Source organism: Lutjanus erythropterus, chromosome 4 (assembly GCF_056507025.1).
Source record: "Lutjanus erythropterus isolate fLutEry1 chromosome 4, fLutEry1.hap2, whole genome shotgun sequence".
Classification (NCBI taxonomy): Eukaryota; Metazoa; Chordata; class Actinopteri; order Lutjaniformes; family Lutjanidae; genus Lutjanus; species Lutjanus erythropterus.
This window is the reverse complement of record NC_139320.1, coordinates 18,095,702-18,121,704: the sequence shown is the minus strand read 5'-3', so window position 1 is coordinate 18,121,704 and position 26,003 is coordinate 18,095,702. Positions and strand designations below refer to the sequence as shown.

The following is a 26,003-nucleotide window of genomic DNA, read 5'->3' as shown; positions in this document are numbered from 1 at the left end:
AAAATCAGTATCTCAAACATTTTGCATCACATTACTGTTCTTAATGTCCTTGTCCTTTAGCAAAATGCGAAACATTCTCCCCTACTTTTATGACATTTTCAACTAAGTAATCATTTTATTTTCTCCCCACTCACCCATGGTACAGATAAATCTCTCTGTTAAATCCATGGTTACTAAAAAATCCGGCATGAAGACAAATCTTCATGTCAGCGCTCTGGATGTGGCTGAATTTTCCATTTTGCTTGGAACTATATTAATAATTCATGTGTGGCGCCATGCAGCCAAGTGGCTTTGTGACTTCAAATATGTTATTTTGTGTAATAAATCAGTGGCACTCTGGTACAAGTGTTGTCAGAATTATTTCCTGCAGCCTGCTGTGGAGTAGCACTGGAATACCAACTGCAAATCAACTTGTTGACCAAAAAATGCTAAAAATGACCTCATTATTTCATATCTCTTTACATAATGAACATGCACAACACAAGCATACAGATTTAAACATCGATGCGGCACTCATTTCATTTCATTTCTTATTTCATTTCATTTTCTTGAGTGAGGTTAAATTAAACTTTACCCTGTCTTGTCCCTGTTGTCTACATTTATTTTGAAGATTTTTGTTTGCAGTGTCATTTAGAAGCTGCTGTGAGTGACTCCTGTTACAGAAAGCTTCAGAGCTGCTCATGTGGTATATTACCATGACAACCTGATAGGCCAGTGTAGCCATCAATGCATCTTAAAGAACCAAATTATTAATATACACTGTATTTAGACCAAAAAATTATGTAAACCTTACTGAATACTTTATCATTAGAAGCCCTGCTGCCTCTGCTGAGGAGACCCTTCAACATTAGATTTTACCAACACCATGTCTCTCTTCTCTCTGCCCCCCCACCCAAACAGTTTTCTCAGTGTTGTCTGTAAGTGTTCAAACAGGAAATCCCCCCAAACATAAACACATTTCCATGAGATTTGCTAAACACATTGGGCTTATACCAAGAAATAATTTTGTCAGTGATTTGAGTCTGGGACTCATGCTAGTAGATGATTAGCATACCATAGTATAACTTATGTGACTAAGGCAATGATTGCAAGGTCAAGAAATCCATACAGTGCAGACGCTATAGTAACATCTGATGGTAGCCAGGTGGAACTGCAACATCAGCGATCTTATTTCCTCCTCAACAAGTCATGAGTAAAGCACATAATGCCTGATTAAATCATGTTTTTGTGAAAATGAGAGTGTTCACAGAAATCTGGGACACAACTTTTGCCAATAGTGTCTGTTTATGAGTCGTAAGAAGTCATTATTAACTTTTTAGAAAGAGAAAGATGTTTATAAAAGTTAAAAATGCGCAATATGTTAATGACAGGCAGTGCAGGGGAGTGCTGCAGAGGACTCATTACCTCATGAGGCACACACTCTACCAACTGAGCTACTAGGATGCCCTTTGAAATGTGTTTTAATGATAACAGAATACATATACATTGTATCAGTGATAGAAGTCAGTAAGTAAGCTGTTGTATTTGATCCCATTTAAGGTTCAACCATTGACCTTTGGTTCTTCGACTCCCATGACAGCTGAGCTGACTGTTGGTGCTAAAAGTTTCCTACTTAAAGAGAAAAAAAAAAGTTTAATAGCTGAGACTTTGCTGTTTTTCTCATCATAAACAAGACTTGATTTTAGTCATTTTATGGATGTTGACTCTTTTGAAACTTGACACACATTAATGATAATCTTCCTTTCGGCCCACACACATTCATAGGCTGCCAAAGTAGAGACTTTCTCAAGGTTCAGCAGATAAAGAGACTTTACTGCAGTTTTACTCTGAGAGACTGTGGGTGAAAAAGCAGTTTTCTTATGAGCCTATAATCCATGTGCGGAGGTAGCTGTGCATGATTTCCTCAATGCAGTATCATATCTGTGATAATTATGCACATTTGGCTGTCCCTTATTTATGTATATGCTGATTTGTATATGTATGTATATGTGTAAGATTGTGTAGTATACGTATCTTTTACTGTAGTTCTGTTCATTTAAACTCTTTTGCAAACAAGAGGAATCAATACATGCAGTATACGAGCAAAACTTTAATAATCTGAAAGTAAAACTGTTAAATATAGCAGTGTTCCTATTGTTACCATGGAGACCAGGCAAAATTGTCTCAGCCCCATGCCTGTTGTGTGTATTTCTTACCTCATTTATTGTACACAAACTATGAGAAAGCTTCTTTTCATGAATCAGTGTGGGGAGGAGGGGGAGTAGAAAATAACAACCACAGATTCCTCTCTCTCCATTCTTCTGGAGCTGCCAGATAGGCGGATGAAGATGAATGTGATGTTGGAGCGTACTGCAATTACTTTAGCAGGATTGGTGCAAAGCCTGCAGATTCTCCTACATCCGCCACTGTTTGTCTCTCATTGTCCTTCTCCATCTCTCTGTTTTTCAATTTTCTGCCTTTTTATTCTTTCTCTCCAGCACTCACAGACTCATAAGAGCGTTCAGTTGTACAGTGCAGCAGACTGTGCAGATTAGGCATGCTGCAATTTAGTAAAGTGCGTGTAGATAGCCTGGTTTGTTAAGCATATTGCTCACTTGTGTTGCCAGTGCTGTCTGTGCCAGACAACTTGAACCTGTAATAGAATAAGCTTGACGGCACTAAAATACCTTAAAAACCAGGTAGTGAACCTCAGGCCTGTTCGGGTTTCCACCTTAAAACAGATGCAGTGAATTTTTTTTTTTTAATTGCTCATTGAGTGGCAGCATGGACTAGAGGAGTGGTTCTCAACCCATCTGAGTCACAACCCCCCCAGAATGATCTGGTTGGTGATGGCGAACCTCACCCCCCTTCTCAAGACTCATCTGCCTGAGAAATTCAAACATAATAAACATAGCTGTGACTCTCACAAGCACACTCTATATAATCTATTCTAAGGCAAATTGCATCACCGGTCCAGGCAATGCAATGTAAAAATCATTCCCCTGTCTGAATACAGCCTCATTTCCTATCATGTCTAGTGCTGGGCCGAGTACTTTTTTAAGTTTGCTATTTTATCTTACAAAATGCAAGTGTTACTTTTTGTCAGTATTTGTCTGTTCAGAACATGGCTGTTTATGTTGTTGTGTTTGTGCTGGTTTATAGTTTTAACCATTAGTGGCTGTTACGTTTCTTGCAGCTGGCCAGCTGTATTTTGTATATTTTTCTGTGCTTGAACCTTATGTTGAATGTCTTTATGGGGCTAATGTTGCTGAGAGCTGCTTCTTGGCTCTCATTCTGTGATGCTTGCTCCAATTTCTCTTTTTTTCTTTACAACCATCTGGCGACCCCCAGAAATTATCTTGTGACCCCTTAGGGGTCCCAACCTCCAAGTTGAGAATCACTGGACTAGAGGTTCACATGAGTGGCTCTTTACACAGTGGGGCAAAGGGTAAAACTCCATACTGTCAATGATTTCTATCATGTGTAGTCAGCACACATTTGTCATAGTCTCTCATTATAGAAAATAGCATTTCTGGCAAAATTTCTAACAGCTTAATGACTGGTTATGTAAGCCTAATGTTGGCATTTGGTGTTTTTAAAGGTTAGTTGAGATTCACTGACGTGACACAACGACACAAACAAACTAACCAACAGAAGCAGTAGACTAACAACTCTGTGAGTGTTCTGCAAGGTGAAATTAACGTTTTTTCTTAAGGAGTCTGGTTGCTTTGGAGAGTGCAATATTTGTCTTATATAACAGCGGTTTTCCAATGGAAAAGGCTGTCTGATGGCAAGGTAAAACGGAAAAATATTCTAAATATAATGTACAATTAAACTGACATTGATTTTTTTTTGTAGGGCTTTTGTAGGTGGCTGAAATACGTTTTGCTGCGGACTCTGTCCGCAGCAGTTCATTGCTCTGCTTCTGTGCTAGAACTCCTCTCTTCTTCTACAAACTGGGAGTGTGCCGACCACCATCTACCGTAGTAATACACTGACTATTGACAAGTGCCTCATTCAACCCCACTTCATATAATCCAAGCTACCCCTTTAAAACATAAAAATAACGTTTGTCAATACATCTGACGTTGACAGCCAGGCAGTTTAAGGCAGAAACTAAGAGTTAAAGTGCTAAAGTGCTGGTGTATTTATTGCACATTGCTCTGTTGGACCAACATTTAGCATTAAAGTTCAACAGCTTGACTGGGTGACTGGAACAAACAGTAGCTTCAAGCACTTTGGTTTGCACTTTGGCACACAGAGTCTTCTTCTTGATGACAGAGGTTTGTGTTCAGAGAAGAGAGGATGTTGATGGTTGACAATTTCTGTTGCTCTTTTCATGGCTGCCTGCCGTACAGGCTCTGTAGGGGCTCATATTCGTTGTCCACCTTATCTATATGCAAAGGCAGAGCAGCCACCCTGTGCATGTGGGCTAATGGATAACTGATACGGGGTTTTATGAGTTCATAAGCTGCACCCTTGGCAGTAATATGGCGTCTATGAATGGCAGAGTAGTTGGAGAGTGTGTGTGCCATGAATTACTCTCAGTGGCTGCACATTACAACAACAGCACCTACAGTGATTTCCTATTCCTCAGAGCACTGACTCGTCATAACAGAAGCCTCCCACCGTATAACTGGAGTCTTATCAAACAGTAGCTATTTCAGGCTGAGTAACCAACTTGTGTACCTCCCTATCACACAAGGACACACTTAGAGTCTGGAGCACAAACAGGGAGTGTGAGTAGGTGAGTTAGGAGAAGCAGGGAGGACAATGCGTTAAATCCAAATTCAAGGAAATACATTATTTCTCAAAAGCTGTGATTGTCCTCTTGTCAGTCAGTACAGTCAGTGATTCACACACTTGGATTAATGTAGTCACAGTTTTTGAGCTGTAATCCATCAGCAGACGTTTGGAGCTATGACAGGTTAAAGGGATAGTTTGGATTGTTTTATATATAGTGTATGAGATACTTATTGATAGTCAATGTGGTACCTACAGTAGATGGCAGTCAACACATCCTTAGCTGTCGGGTGCTGTGAACAGGGTCAGCAACACAAGATATATGAACCACTTAAAAAAGGTCCACCTAAAAGAAGATCAATACCAGTTTACATGTATGCTATGTTTAGAATATATTCACTGCTTTACTGTAACATCAGCCCTTTCTGACATGAAACCACCAAACATTGCTCTCTCCAAACCAACCAAAGTCCCTGGGTGAAATCAGTGATTTTACCTCGCAGAACACTGGAGTTGCTGGACAACTGCAGCCTTAGTCTGGCTTTGACTAAAAAATCACATGGAAATAAATACTGTTTTGTTTTAACATTTTTTATTTTTATTTGTAATTACTGTAGGCCTGTATTGTATTATTATTATAGTAAAATTGTAAAAATGTGTAGCCCAAGCATTTCGTCAGTTAAAATGTGTGTCACAGCCAACGTCTACGGCTCAGCGCCTTTTCCACTAAATTTTGCCAGTCTTCACCCTAGACTGGCTAGAGATGGCAAATCCAAAAAAAGTGAAAGGTCTAGGAGGAAAACAGAGAATTGGCTCCAGACATTCTTTCTTTGTTTTGAAAAAATGGCTTGCTTGAAATTAAAGGCTGCTGACCCCTGCTGCAGATAATTAACCAACTTGAAGTCAAATATTTTATTCCTTCACTGTAAATATTAAATGTATTTTAATCTCATTATACCCTCAGGGGTTAGTGCCAATAGTTATACAGCCTTCATGCAAGTGTGAAAATCCATTAACTGTCCCAGTGAAGCTGTCTATATTTAGTATCTGCATGCTATGCTTTGTGCTGTCCATCTCTGAACATAAAATGCATTTAGCTTCATTTAAGAAGATGTTGCATATGCTGTTCATAAAATGTGATGTACTATATATGAATAATAAGTAAGTTTTCCCTGGTGTTTTGGAGCGTGAAGAGATACGTTTGCTTCGCAGTTGTTTGATGCATGGACAGATCTTTGAAGTTACAGGGTTGGAAGATTCACAAGGACAAAACATGGTTCATGAATCATAGAGAACGCTATTAACCCATTTTGTAGCCTGAGAAGAGCGGGCTAATGGAAGTCAATCACAAGCCATGTTTTTGATGAGGTATGGGAGTTTAAATGATCTTAAGTGGATGGACTGCATAATAAATTGAATAAATCTGCATGATAAAATGGCATTGCAATAAAAATCCCGGGCCATTTGTGGTTTGATTAAATCTACGTTCAGCAGATGCACCTGTGAGATCATAATGTATTAAAGTTAACCGTTAGATTTTAGCTGTGGAAGCTTCAGTCAGCCTTCTCAGAAGCCTTATCTCTCTGATAAGAAGTCTTTTTGTGACAGTGAATGATGTCAATTGTAATCAGATAATAACTGCAGATCTGTCTCTGTCTCATCTGTTGGACTGTCTGCCTTTTTCTCTCTGTCTCTGTGTCTTTCTGTCACGTCCTTGTCAATAGTGACATTGTTGAAGCCGTCCACAGAATCCAAGAAGCGAGTTGTTTCTGCCAGACAACGGCGTTTTGCATGCTCCATGCACAAGGCTCCAAAAAGAGTCACAGTCAGCGAGGGAGGGTTGGAAATACACAAACACACACAGTTTAATCACACACTGACAGACAGACAGCCCACATTGTTTGTCTGTAACCTTTAACCCTTTGTTCTCAAAGAGGCGGAAAAGTTCAGGCTTTGTGATCTGTGACATAACGAGTCCCTGCGAGACTGCAATCCTTACTCCTTGTGCTGTCTTTCAAAACTAATCAGTTGCTGATGAAGGTCTAGTTGACTGTGCTGAAGAGGTTAACATGAAATTTGGATCCATCTATTGATCTGGAAATCTCACAGAACTTCAAAGCGATGTGGGCGTGCAGAGGAGGAGGAAACATCCACTGTAGATGCTGCAGGTTACAGAAATCCTGCTGGCCATGCTATCACTGTCTCTTGCTGTCCATCTGAATCTTTACATTGCAGTGGCAGCAGAAATAAGATGTCAAAGCCGACATGGTCGCTGCTGGTGTGCTCCTCTGCCTTCCTCCTTGCAGCCAGTGGGACACTACAGCTTACAGTACAGTACAGTAATTGATTATGCCACTGTCTTACTTCTAATCGTACTCACCCAGTACTTTTGTGATATTTACCCGTCTTGTCTTTTTTGCTGTTCTTACTTAATTTTTCAATTTCAAGTTTTTATTGAGTTTTCCATTTTATAAACAGCATAATGCAACATAATACAACATATTACAATAAGTCAAAAAAGAACACTAGACAAATTAAATGTACCAAAACAAAACATTGAAATAGAGAGTAAAAGGCACTTTCACAAATAAAAGGAAATAAAAAGCGTATATAAGCTGAAAACCATATAATTACGATGTAAATAAAGTTAGCATACTTTCCAAGAATTCCATTCACAGTATGTATTTACAGATAACCATTTCAGTCTGCATGTCAAACTTATAAATATCATGATGATATCGCAATATGGGGCTTTTGGTGATTCCCACCCCTAAAGTTCAGTTGGCCATGAGGGAAGGCAGCACATATCTGTTCTAGTACAACCTGACATGCACTGTAAAAACATCAAAGTTGAGAGAACTCAAAATTTCAATGCAACTGACTGCAATAGATTTCTGAGCCCAGCTCAAATTCTTAGGTTTTGAAAAAGTTTTAGCAACTACTGATCTTTTGTTTGTCTTTAGTTAAACTTAAATCTTTGAACTTTAGAACACACAGTTTAAAAAAAAAAGAGTAAATTCATGGAAGTGAAAATAGATGTGAAAATTTCCAATTAAAACTTTAAAACTTTAAAATTGGTTTATCTCAAGAAGAAAAGTAAATTATCTCGACTAAAGATTAGGGGTCAGCCAAACTTTTAAAAGTTTAATTCAAAACTTAAAAACTCCACTGTTAAATGTCTAAATCCCACCGCTGCTGCAAACTGCACTGCACAGATGTTTCACTACCAATACACCCTGATCCAAGGATACTGGCCCTACCTTTCCATGGACAGTGTATACATCCTGGGAACTAAACAGCAGGTGGATGTGTGGCAGCAGCAGCAGCAGCAGCAGTGGGGCCAATAAGAGGTTAAAAGAAGGAGGTCATTATGGTGCTGGTCAGACACTGATAGGTCACAGCTCAGTGGTCTGCTCTCTGCCGCTCTCATCCGTCAAGTAACGGACTGCGGGTCTCCGCCTCCGACACGCACTGATTTAAGTTTGCCAAACAAAGCGGGCAGAAGACTTCTTCTTCCACTTCTTCTTCTTCTTCTTCTTCACCGGGGATTTATTTAACCTGTCACCATGGATGAGTGCCGTCTGTGAAGAGGTAGTCCTCCGGGTCCGGAGCTGTGCGAGTTTAGCGGACAGAGAAGTTTGTGGAAGTTGTCGAGGTCGACCCGAAGGTAAAAGCAGACACTGATGAAACATGTCAGACTTTTTCTTTTACTGAGATTTACTGCACCGCTGGAGCTTAAAGTTGTTGATTTTGTCGTTAAAGGTTTTGTTCTTTCGATCTGAAATGTACTTTATTCAAACACGGAACGACGACAGTTTTAATCGGTAACGAAAGCAGTTACAAAAAAAAACGGATGAAACCTCGGAGTGCGACATCACAATTTATATGTCGTCATTGTTTACATACATTGATTAAAAAGCGGGGTACCGGCTAATAATGCATTTCCGTACTGCAAGTACATGCCTCATTATCTGTAATGTAACGTTAGACTATTATTTCCTGCATTGTTGTGAGCAAAAGGCTCGGATGCACTTGCTGTGTGCTCAGTTCCTGTCTGAGACAGGTGCTGCTGCTGCTGCTGCTGCTGCTGTGCATCACCAAACTTTATTCAGTGTTACAGCAGACATGTGTCTAAAAAAAAAAGTTTGTTCAAACAGGTACATGCTGCATGTGTCATGTGTCATGTAGCTTTCATGTTTCCACCCTTTTAGCCAGATTAAAATATTTCATCAGGGTGTTTTCGTTTATTTGTTTTGTTTACAGTTTCTGTTTTGTGTTGTTTGGATATGGCCTAAACTTTATATCATGGTAAAATTTGAAGCATGGACAGTAACTGGTCACATATATCATGGTATATTCATTTTATTTGTACTTTTAATATATATGCTTCTAAATGAGTAAAGCAGTGGTATGGTTACTGCATGGCAGCTATTACTGTCGGCGTAACTCTCTTAACTGTGTCACTAGGACACATTTAAAATAGTACAGAGCTATTTAAAAAAAACATTTAATGTGCAAAACTGAAATAATGAATTGAAAAAAAAAAAACTAAACTTTTTCTTAATCATGTCAAGTATTACCACCCCTTGTGTCCACTGTCCACTGATGTCCAACATCACATGTAGATGATCTATCTTATACTTGTTGTCTGGCTTTTTAAACCTGAACCATGTCCAAATGACGGAAGTTGCTCAGGTCTGTTTTTCCCAGCTCCTCTTCCTCTTCATGTGCACTGTAGCATATTGTTACACATAAGCTAAAGCGACTGTTGTCTGTCTAATTTAAAGAAGGATAGTTTAAGAATAGTCAAAGTTCATACTGTAGGGCAAATTCATAATGTTGTACTTTCTATGTTGTTTAAAGCCCGCTGTCTACTTCTAACTGATCGTGCTGAAAAGGACAAAACTGGAATGCAATTGTAGTCTCCCTGTTTGAAGAAGTCATATTTTGATACATGTAGCTCACTTGGCCAACAATGTTCCCACTTGTTCTAAGTTTTAACCTTGACATTTACGTGACATAACCTTGGCACGCAACAATCACTTGGGTGGACTGTGTTCAGTAGTTATGAAGTGAAATACTTTGTAGAAGTGTACACAGTTCCATCTCACATTGTGTTATATTGCCATATCTCCTGTGTACATCTGCACTTTGTAGCTGCCTTTGAAGGTCAGAAGCAGACCTAAAATTCCACGGGCAGAGCAAGAGTAAGGTTTGTAAGGGCGTCAGAGACCAGAAGGAGTCTGGTTGCTACAAATACATGTGTAGCTAGGAAATGAAAATACAGTGAAAGTAACTAACAAAAACAACACAGTAGCACCTCTTGTTCAGAGGCTATTACAATTATTCTGAATTTATTATAACTACCTGTCCTGATCAAGGCACAGGTGATCTGTGATTTAGTTTGTAAAAAATGATAGCCTATACAGTCTGAACATGTGACATTTGAAGCTGAAGGAGAAACTGTTTAGATAATCATATTAAAGGGACAGTTCAACACTTTTCCTTTCAGTATCCAGCCAATAGCCCTGGCATTTGTTTATCATAGCTTAGCACAAAAATGGAAACATTTAACAACCCAATTATTTATAGCAAGCATAATTCTTCTTAATTTGACATTTTTAAGGTATTGCCAGAAATAACCCCAGTAGTATCAAATGATTCCTGTATTTGATGCTTTTTACACCAGATGTAGAAAAAATAACTATTTGTGTGGTTTTCCACCACAAGTGTTCTTTGATTTGATGTGACAGGTGATTGGTTCACTACCCCAGCAGGTACAACACATATAGTCTGTGGTGTGGAGAAATTGAGCACAGGATATGTGAAGTTGTTGACAGTTCAGTGTGCTGAGACCCTGCCAAAGCATTCAAAAGTATGGCTATCCTACCGCCTGTGTGCATGAAAATCAAGAACCAAGGATAAGAAGGAGGTCATGTTTGAGAGGAAGAATAGTCCAAAGATGACAACAGCGCTCGTTTTACGCCATGTTCACACTCGGAGATAATAAAACAGTTGCGCTAACGCAGAAAACATGTGTAGGCCTCCTTCTGCACATAAAATTGATCAGGACTCAATAGGGGAATAAGGCTGTCAGAAGTATCGATTCAATAATACTTTTTTAATACCATGTTATAAAAAACAATACAATACAAATATTTGATAATATCATAAGTACCAAATTATCTAATTGTTCATTCAAGACCTCAGTTAAGTTCATTCTTTGTTGTCCCACCTGAAATTTGGCTTGCATCCTTGCCTGCATCCTTGCAAAGCCAGTGTTTAATGAGTTGTTGACATTTTTTATACTTGTATCAAAGTTTAAAAATCTGGTATCATAACAATCCTAAAAGGGAATGGAAGAAGAGTCAGACCTAGAAACAGAGTCGATAATGGCAGTGTTTAAAGATAAATCGAACAGTGAACGTCTTCTGCAGTTATTCATTCATTTTTGCGTCTTGAAAACATTTGTTACCCGCCCACTGGCAATCCTACGATGCTTTGGGTTGAGTCTATTGACGAATCACAGGCCGTCTTCCTGACTTCGGTGTGTTAGTGGGCAGCCACTGTGCAGCGCTGATCTCAACATGATTGACTTTTTAAAATAAAATTTGCTGTGATTACATTTATGAGATCAACCCCTGGTAAGCATCTCATGACGGCACTATTGAGGTATTGCGATAACGTGGTTCTCATCACAGCCCTGGTATCAAGTGAGCTGCTCAATTGGTGTCTGTATCACTTTAAAAGTACTGGTCTTGTAATTTCTTAAACAATACCAGCCCCACACACGTATAACGCATACAAAAATACAACGTTGTGTTTTGTGAAACAGTTGCAGTTGGTGTTTTTGGTGGAGTTTTTTTTTTTTAACAACACAGCAGAGTTGAAACTTCGCACATCATGAACTAGATCAAAGAAACTCTTGAATGTATTACTGTTTTTACTGACTTTGTTACTGAGGAAAGGCCTGTAGCTGACTCGCAGTAAAACAGCAACATGCTCCCAAAGAAAGCAGTCAGTACTCTGTTTTGTGGCTGCCTCCGCGGCCAGCTCTCTCTCTCTCTCGCTCTCTCTCTCACTCTGAATAAGACCACTTTGAATGCATCGCACAGTCTCACTTTCCGACAGCCTCTCTTCTCTCAGCTGTTTGTGGCTGTCAGGCCTGGGAAAATGTCTCTTTAACCCCACAGGAAATGACAGTTGGTGAACAGACAGATAGGGCTGTTGCTTTCAGTTGTCTTTACCTCCGTTGCTTCATAGGTAGATGTTCAGACCTTTAAAGAATGTGGTTTCAGTGGGAAGGCGCAAACTGTGGAGATGTAGCCTTTTTTCCACCTATATGTTGAAATTGGTGTGAGAAGCCAGTGAACTGACCTAATTTGACAAATTGAAACGACTCATACTATTAGTAATGAAAATATTCTTGTGAATATGTAGGTTTTGTGGGCTGAGTTTTCCTGTTAAGCACTAAGTGTGGTCTCAATATGGATTTCCTGAGTACTGATATCTGACAAACAGTTTTAAAAATAATTGAAGGGGGGCTTTTTGCATCTTTGCTTTTTTCTGAAAAAAAGGCCAAAATGCTTTCCTGATTTCTGATTACATCTCATTAAAATAAAGAGTTTTTTTTAAAGCCTTTTCAATCATCAGTCAGAATATCAAACTAACAGATGCATTATTTCATTCATAAAAAACATACAATAAAGAATAAAAGTTTGTCAGCAAACAGTAGAGTTCACTGGATTGTGAGTTAATTAGTTAAGTATGTGAAGTTCAGGCTGTGAAGACGAGCTGTGGGCACGGATCTAGAACTTGGCACAGTTTCACATCCTCAGATGGGAGACGATTATTATATCTTCTGGAGCTCCAAAAGCGATCACCACCTGCTGATTTTTGTTTCATTTTCTGTTCCGATGACAACACGGGCCAGTATATGAAAGTTTGAAAAGGATGTAATTAGGAGCATCTTCAAAAACCAAAAGAAACTTGCCAATTAACCTATTTTTAGCTTTGATGTGTTCAGACCTTCCAGATTTCATCGCAAGTTTTTGGGGACTTGTGCAGGATGAGTGCTGCGTGTGTGCGTGCTGGCAGATGGAGACCCACTGTCACATAAACACATCACTCATATTAGCAGGACCAAATGTGAGAGGCAGTATAGCATGGCGGATCCAAATAAAATGTCTTGTCACCACTTCATTAACTGCCACTTAATGGCTCCTAATTACGGTCGTAAAACTGAAATCTAATAGAACCGATCAGACCTAATTCAGACAAATCTTGCCGTCAGGTAGGTTAAAATGCTGTGACAGACCATAAACTGGCTCTATGTTTGTGTGATGCTTGCAGAATCCAGCAGTTATGGACTCTGAAGTCATTTTGATTTCTCTTAATATGAGTGTCTTGACTTTTTTGTTTACAGTTACAGTTAGGTACAGTTTGGATTTTAATGTTTCTTGATTCTGATTCTTTGAGGGACACTTAAATTGGAAACTATTTTGGTAATTATAATTTTTCATGCAAAACCTTTCAGCATTCCAGCTTCTAATGGGAAGATTTGCTGCTTTACTCAAATCATTTTCAATAATTTAGAGGATTGTACTGGTCATTTGACAAAAAAGCATTGTGAAGGTGTCACTTTGGACTCTGTACTGCATTTTTCTCACTATTTTCAGAATTTTTACAAACCGAACCAGTCGATTAATGGAGAAAATAATCGGCAGATTAATCCATGATGAAAAAGATCACTAATTGCAGTGAAGGACCTGATTACTTCCTCCACCACTGCCCCTCTCTGTCTGTCACAACGCTTACAAACACTTAATAATTACATGAATTTCTCCAGAGTCTTGGACTTGTGTGATGACATCCTCTGACCATTTTGGGACATTGTAGGATTCTGGCTTCTGAGGTTCACATGTGCTGCAGATAGTGCTGAAAGACGGCCCTCTATTCCCATCATCCATTGCTCAGATTTTGCTATTTTATGTCTATGCAATGTCTGTGGTGGTGTATGCTGGTAAATGTTATTTTTGTGCTGGTTTTGAGACTAGTCTAGTTTTAACCATGAGGGAAGTGGCTCGTTCGTCTCTTCATATCGATCCTTGAAAGCCACTGGTTTCCCTCTTTATTTACTTAGTAGTGATTTAGGACTAACCTAAAATAATACATCACTATAATTCTTTAGTCATTTCAAAATTAAAAGCTGTTTATGGTTCATTTATGAGATTGTCACATGCAGCCTTCGACAATTAACTGGACTTCAGGAAGAACGGATTGGTATAAAATGAGCCATTATTCTGCCTATTTTTCATCTCAAATTTATTCAGACCGGATATGGCTGGTTCATTCCTGGTGCCTGCCCTCTATTAAAATGCAATTACCCATTCAGTCAGATTTTTTGGGATTCAGTTGATTCGGTTTGTCTCAACTCCCGTTCATCACAGTTACGACTCCTATGATGATTTAGTTCATCTGGGTCTCCATTACAGACACACATATGTAATACCTCCTACTGTGTTATACCTCACTAAAGAACTGTGCCTGTTTCCATATCGTAACAAGGCTATTTTTAGAAGAGGCAGAGTGTCTAAATAAGAGATGAAAGCTCGGGTTTTGATCAGTACAGCAAGTCTCTATAGACGTGGACCAAAGAGAAGGAGGAGGCAGACCCTTTTTATGGTGAGAACTGTGCGACATAGGATCGCCTGCCAGCTCCGATTAAGAACAATGCACCTTGGGCGCAGCATGATGCGTATGTTTTTGTTTATAAATGAGGCTAATGAAAAAAACATTTGTGAGAATGCCTTGTGGGGTCTGCTTTTAATGTGCATTTTAACTTTTATGCTGTTATTGTAACTTAATTATGTAAGTAACAAATGACTAATGTGACTATTTATATTTGCAAGTGACTGCTGAACAGCACAGCTGCATAGTTTGGCTCCACTAAGAAAGAGAATGGTCTGTTTTGAAAGCAGTCATTAGCAATACAGTGTGTTCCTTCATTCTTCATTCCTTCATACAGCGGGTCGGTGTGCAATCAGATGCCAATGTGACCGAAGCTTTAGTAAGATTTATACAGTAGATTAGCACAGAAAAGGGAAAAGGTAAGATGGAATGAAGCTGATTACGTGAGCAGGGTTTCTCATCTCATCATAGCTTCACAGTGCATCCAATATCCTCCCATCAGCGTACTATTTCCACAGTAATACTAACGTACTGCAACCCTGTTATGTTGCATGATGTACGTACATGACAGGGTAATTGCTAAGTTTTTGTGTGTGGAGCAGGTTGTTTAGTATGGAGTAGTACCGTGCCTGCGAGAAAGACATTACACAGAGACAGGGTTTAAATATTTTATGTCAATATATTATTTCACTTTATTTGTTTCCTCTTTAGTTAGTTCATTCCCTTTGAAAATCACACTTTTATCAGATGAAGGGGTCTCACTTTACATGCATGCCTTGTTTATTTGTCAAAGTAATAAATGATCATAAAACACGTAATAATGTTTGATTGAAATAATTAATGTGAATGTTAAAAACCAAAGACACAAACTGTTGCCATAGCTTTGATCCGACATGACTGCATGTCCCACCAGCGGTGTTTCAGGGGTTGAGCATTTTGTTGATTTGTTTTTGGTTATTCTACTATGGTAGGTAGGTACTATAAGTAGGCTATGTAGTTAAATTGTTTCTTTTTGTCTGTTTGTATGATTGCAAGTTTGTACGGGGTGTTTTATTTTGAAAAATGACCAGATTCTCTATGCCATTTCTGTGTCTGACTTCCTGCCGGCTCAATCTGCTCTGTGCAGCTTGACTTCCGTCAAAAATAGACTTGGCACGTACTTCGGGCAGAACAGAGAGCGACTTGTGGGATGCACTGCAGCGCTGCTGGTCGAGTCATTAGCACTGTGTAGAGCGGTTGCAATCAACTTGGGTGTCCACAGCGTACACATAAGGTGACGCAGCTGTGCCCAGTGGAATCTAGCCGTAAACTTCTAATTCAGCCTGGCACCAGCTCTGTGTCCATTACCTTCTCTGTCTCCCTGCATATGATTTTAAAATACTTTCACGTGCCAAGGAGAAGACAGAATAAATGACATATTCTCCTTTCCATTTTAATAAGCACATATTGCTGCATTTCATTACTCATAAAAGACACTCTAAAGGACAAAGTGGAAAGGAAATAATGTCAAGAGTAGGACATGGAACATAGAAATTCAAGTTTATACAATTAACAATTTATTAGTTTACGACTATAAAGTTAATTGACAACTATTTTGATAATTCAGTTCAATAAGTTATTTCAAAAATGTAAACATTCTCTGATTCCAGCTTCTTAAATATTATTTGGGCTTTGGGAAACACCAATCAACATTTATCACCATTTTCTGACTTTTTATAGACCAAACAACTAATTATTATTAATTAAGATAATCCACAGATTAATCGACAATGAAAATAGTTGTTAGTTCCAGCCCTAACACAATTAAATTTATATATTTATATATTTTTATATCTATTTATATATGATATATTGAAATAAGCTGCAGTGGTAGCCTATGGAAATGATTAGCAGACCCCAAATTGTCACATTAAGTTTCACAGCACCACTTTTCAGAGCATCCAAACCTTTAATATTCTGGATGTATATAGGTAGATACAGGATTGGTGAGGATTTTTACAGCAGTCTCTTCATTGTTTTTGGCACTTTTCATACTTGACACTGTGACAATGAGTTTCCAGTCCTCAGATGCTCTCTGTTTTGTGCCATTGTAAAGAATTTTATTTAATTAGTCAGAGCACTTTATGCAGCATGTATTTTCATGAGTGTTAGTTTAATCAGCATTAGCATGCCTCTGTAATCATCCCACAGTCTTTGACATTGCGCTGACAGGGACACAGTGCTAAGAATAGAGAAGCAGGGAACAATAGAGCTGAACTTTGATGGTCAGTAATGACGCGTGAAAGGCAAGCAATCACATGGTCGTTCTGAGCTGTGCAGCCATCCCATCGATGGAAAACTGTGCTCTCTGTCTCAGCTGTAACAGCAAAGCTTCTCCGTGGTAGGTCCATCTGTTGACTCCACGAACGTATGCATGGCAAAGTGCACAAGGCACTGAGACACAAGATGGCTAGACCATTAGGGTCCACCCTGCTGTGCTCTCTATTTTTTAATATTGTTATAGTGTGCTTAGACTTCACAGGTGTATCAACACGTTCTCCAGCTACAGAGCAGTGTTTCACACTGTTTCTCTTTTCTAATATATGACTCTGAAAATGTCACCACATAAAAATCATGGCAGTGGCTTAAAACAACAGTCTTTACCTACCATGCCATGCCTGTGTGTTCAGCCATGACATCAGCTGTTCACCTGAGTTGAGCCCAGCCATGCCATGCAAAGTACAACCTGAGGCTACTGGAATGTGTGAAACTGTAATGAAAAACGTTGTTCTGCCATGATTAATGCATGATGTTCCCCTACTTCCACAGTCAGCCTCCAGGTCAGGGTGTGTGTTGTTGTGTATGTGTGTGTGTGTTTATGCATTTCATTAAGTCTACATTGCACATGTTTATTGGAACATTGGAACGAGTGCCATGATGGAACAAATGATATGGTGTCTGTCAGCAGTTGGTTCCGTTTTATCTTCAAATTTATCTTCACTAATTAATTTGAGAACACGTCATAATAAATATTAAACAATGAGTTCATGATGATTTGATAATGCAAGTGGAATAATGATATGTTGCTAAGCTTAATAGTTCATTATTTTCATGTGATAGCTCGGGCTTGTCTGCAGCAAATCTCACATATGACTGGACCCATCAGCCAAACATTTTTTGCATACGTTTATGACCGTATGCTCAAGGGCCCCTTGTGGTTGCAGTGATTTTCAATTTTCAAAAACCTTTTTTACTGACTGCTCTCTTTTATACCGACTATTGCCTCCTCACTCCTCTTTACTAATTTGTTGCAACCTATATTTTGACCTTTGTAGCTGCTCAAAAACTGACAGTCATAGAAAAGTTTTGTTAAATTGTTTTTCAATTTCATCCTAACCCCCTGTTACATTTTATCAGACTTTACTGATTTTAACTTTACTGCTTTTATAAATGTAGCATGGCTTTTAAGGGATAGGGCAGTGCACAGCGTGCCACTGGTCCAGCGATGGAGTGGGAGACCGACAGTGATGCTAGTAGCAAAGATGAAATTTGGCAATAAGTTGTCTGTCTGGCAGTAAATGTACAGTTCAGATTACAATGTGTCAGTTAATAAATGTTGCAGCCTATCACCACCGAGAAAAGTCCCGTCTCTTGTTAGCATTCTAGCATTGCACTTTTATGATGCTGGCTCTGGTATGATCGAATCCCTGTCAGAAGATTTGCAATCCAGCCTTGAACTGCCGAGTCTTTTTGGAGACATGATAAAATAAATCCATAATTATACAGGGTGTCCATAAAGTCTCTTTACAGTTTAACAAATTTATTACGAAAGCAAATGAATAGACAAATCTGTGGAAATTGTTACAAAATGAAAAATAGATATTGAAGTTTTTTTTTTTTTTGCTTCATTAAATACACCTCTATATGGGCACCATTAGTTGCACGAAGCACATCAAGACGGTACTCGATTTCTTGCCATGTTCGCTGTAGCGTAGCCTCATCAATGGTGGCAATGGCATTAGTGATCTTTTGCTTCATGTGTGAAGCATGACTGTGATTAGAAACTTTGATATCCACTGAGTACATAGAACAAATCTAACATATCTCATCAATTGCTTTTGTAATATTTTTTTTAAATTGTAAAAAGTCTTTGTGTACACCCTGTAAATCCGACACCGAATGTCTTCTGTAGTTATTTAGCCATTTTTCCATGTTGAAAACTGTTGCTGTGGTTGTTAGCCTGTTGTTAGCTGTCCACTTGCAATCCCATGATGCTTTGGGTTGAGTCTTTCAACCAATCAGAGGCTGTATTCCTGACTTGTGTGTGGCAGCATTGATCTATAGGTGTATTATTAGATCAACGCGCTGATCTAAAACGCATTGCGAGATTGACCTTTCAAAATAAAATTTGTGGTGATGATGGTAATGAGCTCAACACTGCAGTAGGCATCATGAGACCACAGTATTGCTTTAATGTTGTTATTGTCAAAGCCCTTTTCGATGGAATGAAATTTAGTTGCTGGGGGCGATTGAAGCAGGTCTATGCCAAAAACATAAACCTTTTGAATTGCCATGACTTACAATGAGACATGCAGGCTCTGACCTTTGAAAAGGCAAAATCAAGTGTAAAAATCTTTATAACTTATAAAGAACAGGTTTTAGTCAGTTTCTCCAGAAATGTAGATTTGTGTGTATTGTTGCAACGCCATCTGGTTGTTTGTAGCACATACAAAAATCATAAGAAAATGCTCTAACAATTAAGTTTGGACTTATTGTCCTGTTTATTGTTTATTTCATACATTTTTTTAACCATTATACAGTTTATACAGTTAGGTGAACCCAAGACACTCTGTTACAATACCATTACATTATTTTATACATCTTGAAGATGTATAGAGATGATGACATTGCAATAGATGTTTAATCTGTTATCTGGTGGAGCACTCTATTGAGTGTAATCTTTATGTAGGATTATTCTTTCGTTTTCATTGGTAATATACCTTGACATCATTAGTAATGACAGATTGGTTTCTTAGAAAAATAATAATAAATACCTGGATTGTTGAAGCTCAGAGAACAGAGGACAAAATATTAAGATTGCCATTTAGATCAACGGTAATTATAGCAGAATATCATTCAATGAACATTATATAAATCTAGTTTAAGTTTAGGTTCCTCAATATTCTAACTTCTGTAACTTAATGCAATTGAAAGATGTTTTGTTCTTGCATTAAAATCAATAGACTTGTCCCCTTTTAAAGTTAAAAGTTAATTTTCACCCCACCCTCTTGCCTTTCAGCACTGACCTTTAAACAGTCCAATCACTTTAAGTCAAATATTTGTGAATGAATCTGTGTTGGCAAAAGCCAAAGGTGACCTACAGTATTTGGCTGGTTATCTCTAGTACACTGATAGCAATATTTGAATTCATAGTTTTATCTATAGTGCCTCAAAATGAGTGCCGGGAAAAGAAATAATCTGCCCCTTGTTGTTAGTACAAGTCGAACCATTTATCTGACAGGAACATGATTATTACTATGTCTTCTTTCATAAATATAGATTCATCGTCAAATTAATTTTGCTTCATGGTAATTGAAAAAGTTTTCCTTCAGGTTCAAATGGAACCAGGCAGTCTTAGTCACGCTTCTCTCATCAGCATTGATTCTGCAGTGCTCCTTGTCTCCATTGATAGTTTGATGGCTGCTGATTGAAGTCAGTGCTCTGTGTTAGGGTTTGATGACCTTAATACAGCCATTTATTCAACTGATCACATTACAGTGACTGCAGTGCAGTTAGGATGGTTAACACCTTGCTTTTTAAATAGGCACCCTTTAGTGCACATTGAAAACATCTATTTTTATGCTGTCATGATGATGGAAGTCTTGATTGTTAGTCCATTCATGTTCTTATGAAAAGATACAGTATTTGTTGGTATCTTGTTACATTTCATTGCTATGCTGATGATAATTCTATCTATTGAAGGTTAAAGAGTACTACACCATGACAGACAAAAATTAATGTCTCACCAACAGTCAGTGATGAAAGCTATATTTGTCTTATTTTATTTCAGCACTTTTTGAAATCTGTTTTTAAAATCCAAGTTTGAGGATGCAAGATATGAGTTTTCTAATCACTTAAGCTGCTTGGCTGCTCCTTTTAAAAAAACCCTCTGCCAGAAAAGCTTGGAGTAATTTCAGTCTTGGCCTTACATTATCTTCTGGATTGCTGTTCCCACTTTTATTAAGTCTCCTTGATCATCCTGGATAAGATCGGGCCTTTTTCTTGTTTGTCCCATTTAAGAAAAGGCTTTTTCATGCTTTCACCTCCTCCAGGCTAGATTACTGCATGGTTGTGTTGCTCTCTGAGTCAGAGCAGCAACAAAGCTTAGATTTACAGTAGAGGGTGTACGTTGGTTCAGATTCCAAATCGATTATGCTACTACCCTGTCCACCTTTTTGATCTTCCTAATCTATAACAGCTTCTACAGCAAAGATATTGGATCCAATGAAAGGGGGTTTTGACTTTCTGTTTAGACATCCTGTCTAAACCTTTAGGGCAGATTTTAAAACTACTGCACCTCAAATGAACTTTGTAGTAGAGCAGTGTGCATGTAATATTAGTATAAGTATACGATTATGGAACTACAGAAGGGAAGACATGTACTAAACTGACTCATGGTATGACAAAAAAACAGCACAAAAATTACAGTTACCAACATGAGCCACCATAAACCTGAACAAACATATTATAAACACATTACAAAAACTAACAAAGAGTTGTTTTTTTCCATTTTGAAACATAACTTAGGAAACTTAAACTCTCAGCAATGCATCATGGGGTGATTATGCAAATGAGGGCTGTCTTTCAGACTATCAGCTGTACATGTGAATGTCATGAGCCAGAATCCTACAGCACCCCTCAATGGTTGAAGGACACTGTTGCACAAGTTACATTACACAAACTACATAAGCTTTCCAGACTGAAGTTCAGTTTCAGCTTTCATGTAGTGTCACTACTACTACTACTACTCATGACTACTACTACTACTACTACTACTACTACTACTACTACTACTCATGACTACTACTACTACTGCTACTACTGCTACTACTACTACTACTACTACTAATAATAATAATAATAATAATAATAATAATAATTATTATTATTATTATTATTATTATTATTATTATTATTATTATTATAATGATAATAATATAATAAAGATCAAGAAAACATCTGAATCGGAGTGGAAATGAAAAATAAGTGGATCTGAACATTTTATTGACATTTTTATTGACTAGCTTATTTGAATAATTTACACTGCTAATAGATAAAAAAATATTAGTAGTAACAAATGGTAGTATTGGGTGGTTAATATTTCTATGCAATCAGTGCATGCTCTCCCTTCTGTCTCAGTAGGCACAACACTTCCCCTTGCTATTTGTTTCTCACCTCATAGATGCCCAGCTGAGAAAGCCATATGTGCAGAGCAATTATTCCAGTCATTCTAATGTTGTAGGGTATGCAGAGACTGCAGATGGTTGTGTTCACTCTCGACTTTGTGTCTGCATTAGTTTTGATCCTGATGTCCCACGAGGCTTCTAATCAAACCTGATTGCTTGCTTTGTGATGATTTCTACCATGAGCCATTTTATTTTATTATTTTTTTCTGCTCTGCTTGCTTGAAAGTTGCACCTGCAAAACCGACAATTGTGGACTGCATTCAGCAGAACTCAAGGTTTACAATTAAGCAGACAGTCAGCACATTGGCTCCTTAGTCAAGGAGCCATTTGGTGAACCCTGTCACATTTGGTAAGAGGGTTCTTTGTAAGTCTTTAGAATGAGATGCCCTCACCTCCGTGTACACTCATGATTGTGGTTGCCCTTTAACCCAGGATGTCTGTTATCTCTATATGTTTTATTTTCTTTTTGGACATTGACAGAATTTTTAAAGGTCTGTGATACACATAATGGTGTTTTTAGGTAAGAAAGCTGTCAGGGATTGACAGACTTGGGCTGGTGCATGGTGGTGGATAGCCAGTGTATGTTTAGTAGATCAGAATTTGGTCATGTGAGTATATTTTTTACATCCCATCAGAAGTGCTGCCTGTTTTCTGTGATTGGTTATCATGGTAACTGCCTGTGTGTGTTCCTGTACACTATGCCTACCTTTTTGATTATCTGCGTGAGTGGTTGTGTGTGTGTGTGTGTGTGTGTGTGTGTGTGTGTGTGTGTGTGTGGCTGCTTAACTTGGTCATCATCACCCTCAGCCTTGCCTGTACCTTGCAGTCCTATCACCTCCCTCTAACCTGTAGGCATTAACTGCGTGGAGACAACGTCGCACTGACTGGCTCAAGACGGATCTCACCCTCCACCACAGGCACAATCCGGGCTGACAGTGTCTTCATCTGCTGCAGTGACTTCAAAATGAGCACAACGTGACAACAAACGACCTCCCAGCCGTTTCACAACATCAGCATCAATATTCAAGGGCTGACAGTTGGTGCCTTCCTCTTTAGCTTTAGCAACAGCAGCTAAGGTAACAGTTCTGGCAGCTTGGACAGTAGCATAGCCAATGTGTAAGTGAGTGTGTGTGTGTGTGTGTGTGTGTGTGTAACTTGGCCTGCCAGTCCCTGGGGAGGACCAGCAAAGGAGTTGTGTTACAGTCCCTGACAGGCCTTATACATGTTTCATCTGCTGCTCTCTGAACAGAAGCCCCCTTTGTTATCTAATCCAGCCCTCTCCTCCCCAGCCAGAGAGACTGAGTTTACTGCCACAAGACTGCTCTTCACAGTCTGTCAGCCAGCCACTGAACTGATACATATCAACCAGCAGCTGAGGAGCAGCAGAAGGACTGGGTCAGGCTTGAGATATCTGTTATCAGGACTTATCAGCCAGTCTTTCAGTCCATTGGCTGACATGTGGAGAGGGCTTTAAAATAAACAAGAAGGACTGAGGGGGCTGTGGGAGGACCACCAAAGATTGTCAGAATCTATAAATTGTGCCTCATCTGTTCAGCATTAGACCTCAACTTTTCTTCATCTAACAGCCCTTCAAGCCGCACAACTTCTTGTGAACGCAAAAAAAATCAGCGGTTAAGGGGTTGGTTTTTCATTTTAGAGAGCTGGACAGGAAAATGAGTGACACTCTAAGACCCCCTTCACTCCAGGTGAGTGTTCCAAGCGATGCTCCAGCATACTCAGATGGAGGAAGCAATGTTGTGTCGGATGGCTCCATGCGATCCAGTTCCTCAACCCCGACGCTCCGCCGCAAGCGCTTCAAGATGCGACGGATGAGAAATGTGCCCAGCGAGAAGGAGATTGAGAAGGGGCGGCTAACTGCCAGTCAGCTCACTGCCCGATCCCGCTCAGGCTCCAAAGAGTACCTCCAGCTGCCCTCCATTGAGATCACACCATCCAGCGATGAAGATGCCCCCTCTTCCTGGTCAAGGTGCTCCACGCCCAGTGCCTCTCCACGACGCAAGCGTTTCCTGTTGAGGAAGTGGCTGAAGGTGCGAGAGAAGAAGGAGCAAGCCAGTGACAGCAGGTTGGTATGGACCCTCCCCACTCACCTTTCCCCCATTCCCCTCTTCTTCTCCCCACATCTCCCTTAATACCTCCATGCTGCTTCAAGGCTCCCGCTACCTGCACTAATGTGTTTAGCTTCTGTTTATCTTTAGGTTCTTTCTCACCTTTCAGAGCTTGATGCTTGCTTGTTTGCAAGCAGCAAGAAGTTTAATGACCACACACAGCTGAAAACAAGCGATAGTTGCAGTAATGGCTTTTCAGGTGCTTTTCTAGAGATTCTGGTGTCTTTTCTGAAATGTGGCATAACTTTTTTAAAATGTTGAATGTAGCATCATTGGCCCCAGGGAAAGGAAATTTCACTCCATCTGTGTATTTTTATATGGATGGATTGATACTCTTGAGTCTGGGTAAAACTGTTGTTGTCATTTGCCTGTAACAATTCAGGTTTGATCTTATTAGTAGTAGAGTTATGCATCTAGATATGGTGCATCATTCCTCTGTATCTTTTCTAGTCTGGTGTTGTAGCGGGTTTTATTTTTGTGTGTTTGTTTGTTTGTTTGTTTGTTTGTTTGTTTGTTTGTTTGACTGACTCATCCTCATTTGTTTTTATATGGATCAGGGCATGTGATATTAATTCCTGTAAGCACAAAAATAAGGGGGGTCCCAAGAGGGGGTTCTGTAACCGCTTGAATGACCCTTGAGAGCCTTTTGAAAGCCACAACAGCAAAAATCAGGGGGGATTTATTTGTGGTTTGCAGATGTCACTAAAATGTCTTTTAAAAGCTTACTATGTCCAGCATTTATTATCCAAATTAACATTCACAAATATGAATACGGAAATACATTTTTGTCATGTTTTGTCTTATAGTGCTATTACTAATACCAAATAGTCTGCAGTCTAAATGTAGTGTAGTTTAGAAAACCCAAAGTTACCTCGTACAACGGGTTTTTTCTGCATCGTTCATCATCATGCTCAATTACACTCAATTACACTTACACTCAAAGCCGGGACACTCAGAGCCAATGTTGGTGCCTCTGCGGTTACCAGCACATGCACAGACAAGTTGGGGGCTCCCGTCCAGTTACTCTCCACCATAACACTGGACCACATGGTTGGCAGGACCCCCCCAGCAGCGGCCAGATATTTCGCACACTGCCTCTGAGTATTGTGGAGGTTAGAAGGCACAAATTAGGCTGCACTTTGAAGAAATGTATCGTTCACATACATCAACTGCTAAGATAATAAATAATGGCAAAGATTATTACACTTGTAAACAAGAATGGACAAAGAGCAGACTGCTGCCCAGGCGTCACCAAAATTAACAGGTTGCAAAACAAAAGGCTCAGGATATACTTTGGGTTCACTTGGAACTTAAAAGGTTGGCCTTACAACAGTACTGGTGGAAAGGTCAAGGGGTTTACATAATCAATAGGTCTCTTACTCTGGATGCATGCTTGTGAGATATACTGACATCTGAGATACAGCATGTGATGGTGGCACTAGAGGGTCAAGAAAAGAAATCATCCTGTTTAAAGTTAGTAATTTTAAGTGAAGTGACCGTCCACACTTAAACACATCAGTATATGCAGAATGAATGATTAGTGTAGAATAATTCTGGAATATTTAGAGTTAAATGTAATTCAAGTGATAAACAGAAAGATATAATGTAAGAGGAACAAAGAGCTTGCCAATCTGGGTGTGAGATGCAGACTCAGCCACAACTTTCTCAGTTCAGCTGAGGTCTGAACTGAAGCGTGACATTCACTTGTTTACTGTTGCAACAGACAGGGACGTCAGATGCCTAAATATCTCCACATTTTAACAGTGCAATTAAATATTATTCCCTTATCACGGGAAAATATCACGGGTTGGTCCAGGCATGTCAAGTGATAAAGCAACGTTCCACGTTATTAATAACTTACAGAAACATTTCAGTTTAAGGGCTACTGAATTGCGTGTTATCAGATCGGTGCAGCTAGAGCAGCTAAAAAGCAGCTAGTCCAGGTCTGACTAACAACTATGTCAGCTTGTGCATTTCTCTCCTTTTACTTGTCGGTCTGTAAGCAACAGCATGCCTGCCA

General features: G+C 39.2%; 1 protein-coding gene across 1 annotated transcript in view; it reads left to right on the top strand.

The window, feature by feature from the left end:
• Window positions 1-22,713: 22,713 nt before the first annotated feature.
• The window catches only part of gramd1bb (GRAM domain containing 1Bb), a 105,389-nt gene continuing 102,099 nt past the window's right edge, over window positions 22,714-26,003 (top strand). The window contains exon 1 of the mRNA XM_084717194.1: window positions 22,714-23,940. Within this exon, the coding sequence (XP_084573320.1) occupies window positions 23,531-23,940 (410 nt within the window). The 5' untranslated portion in view covers window positions 22,714-23,530. The remainder of the gene's footprint in view (window positions 23,941-26,003) is intronic.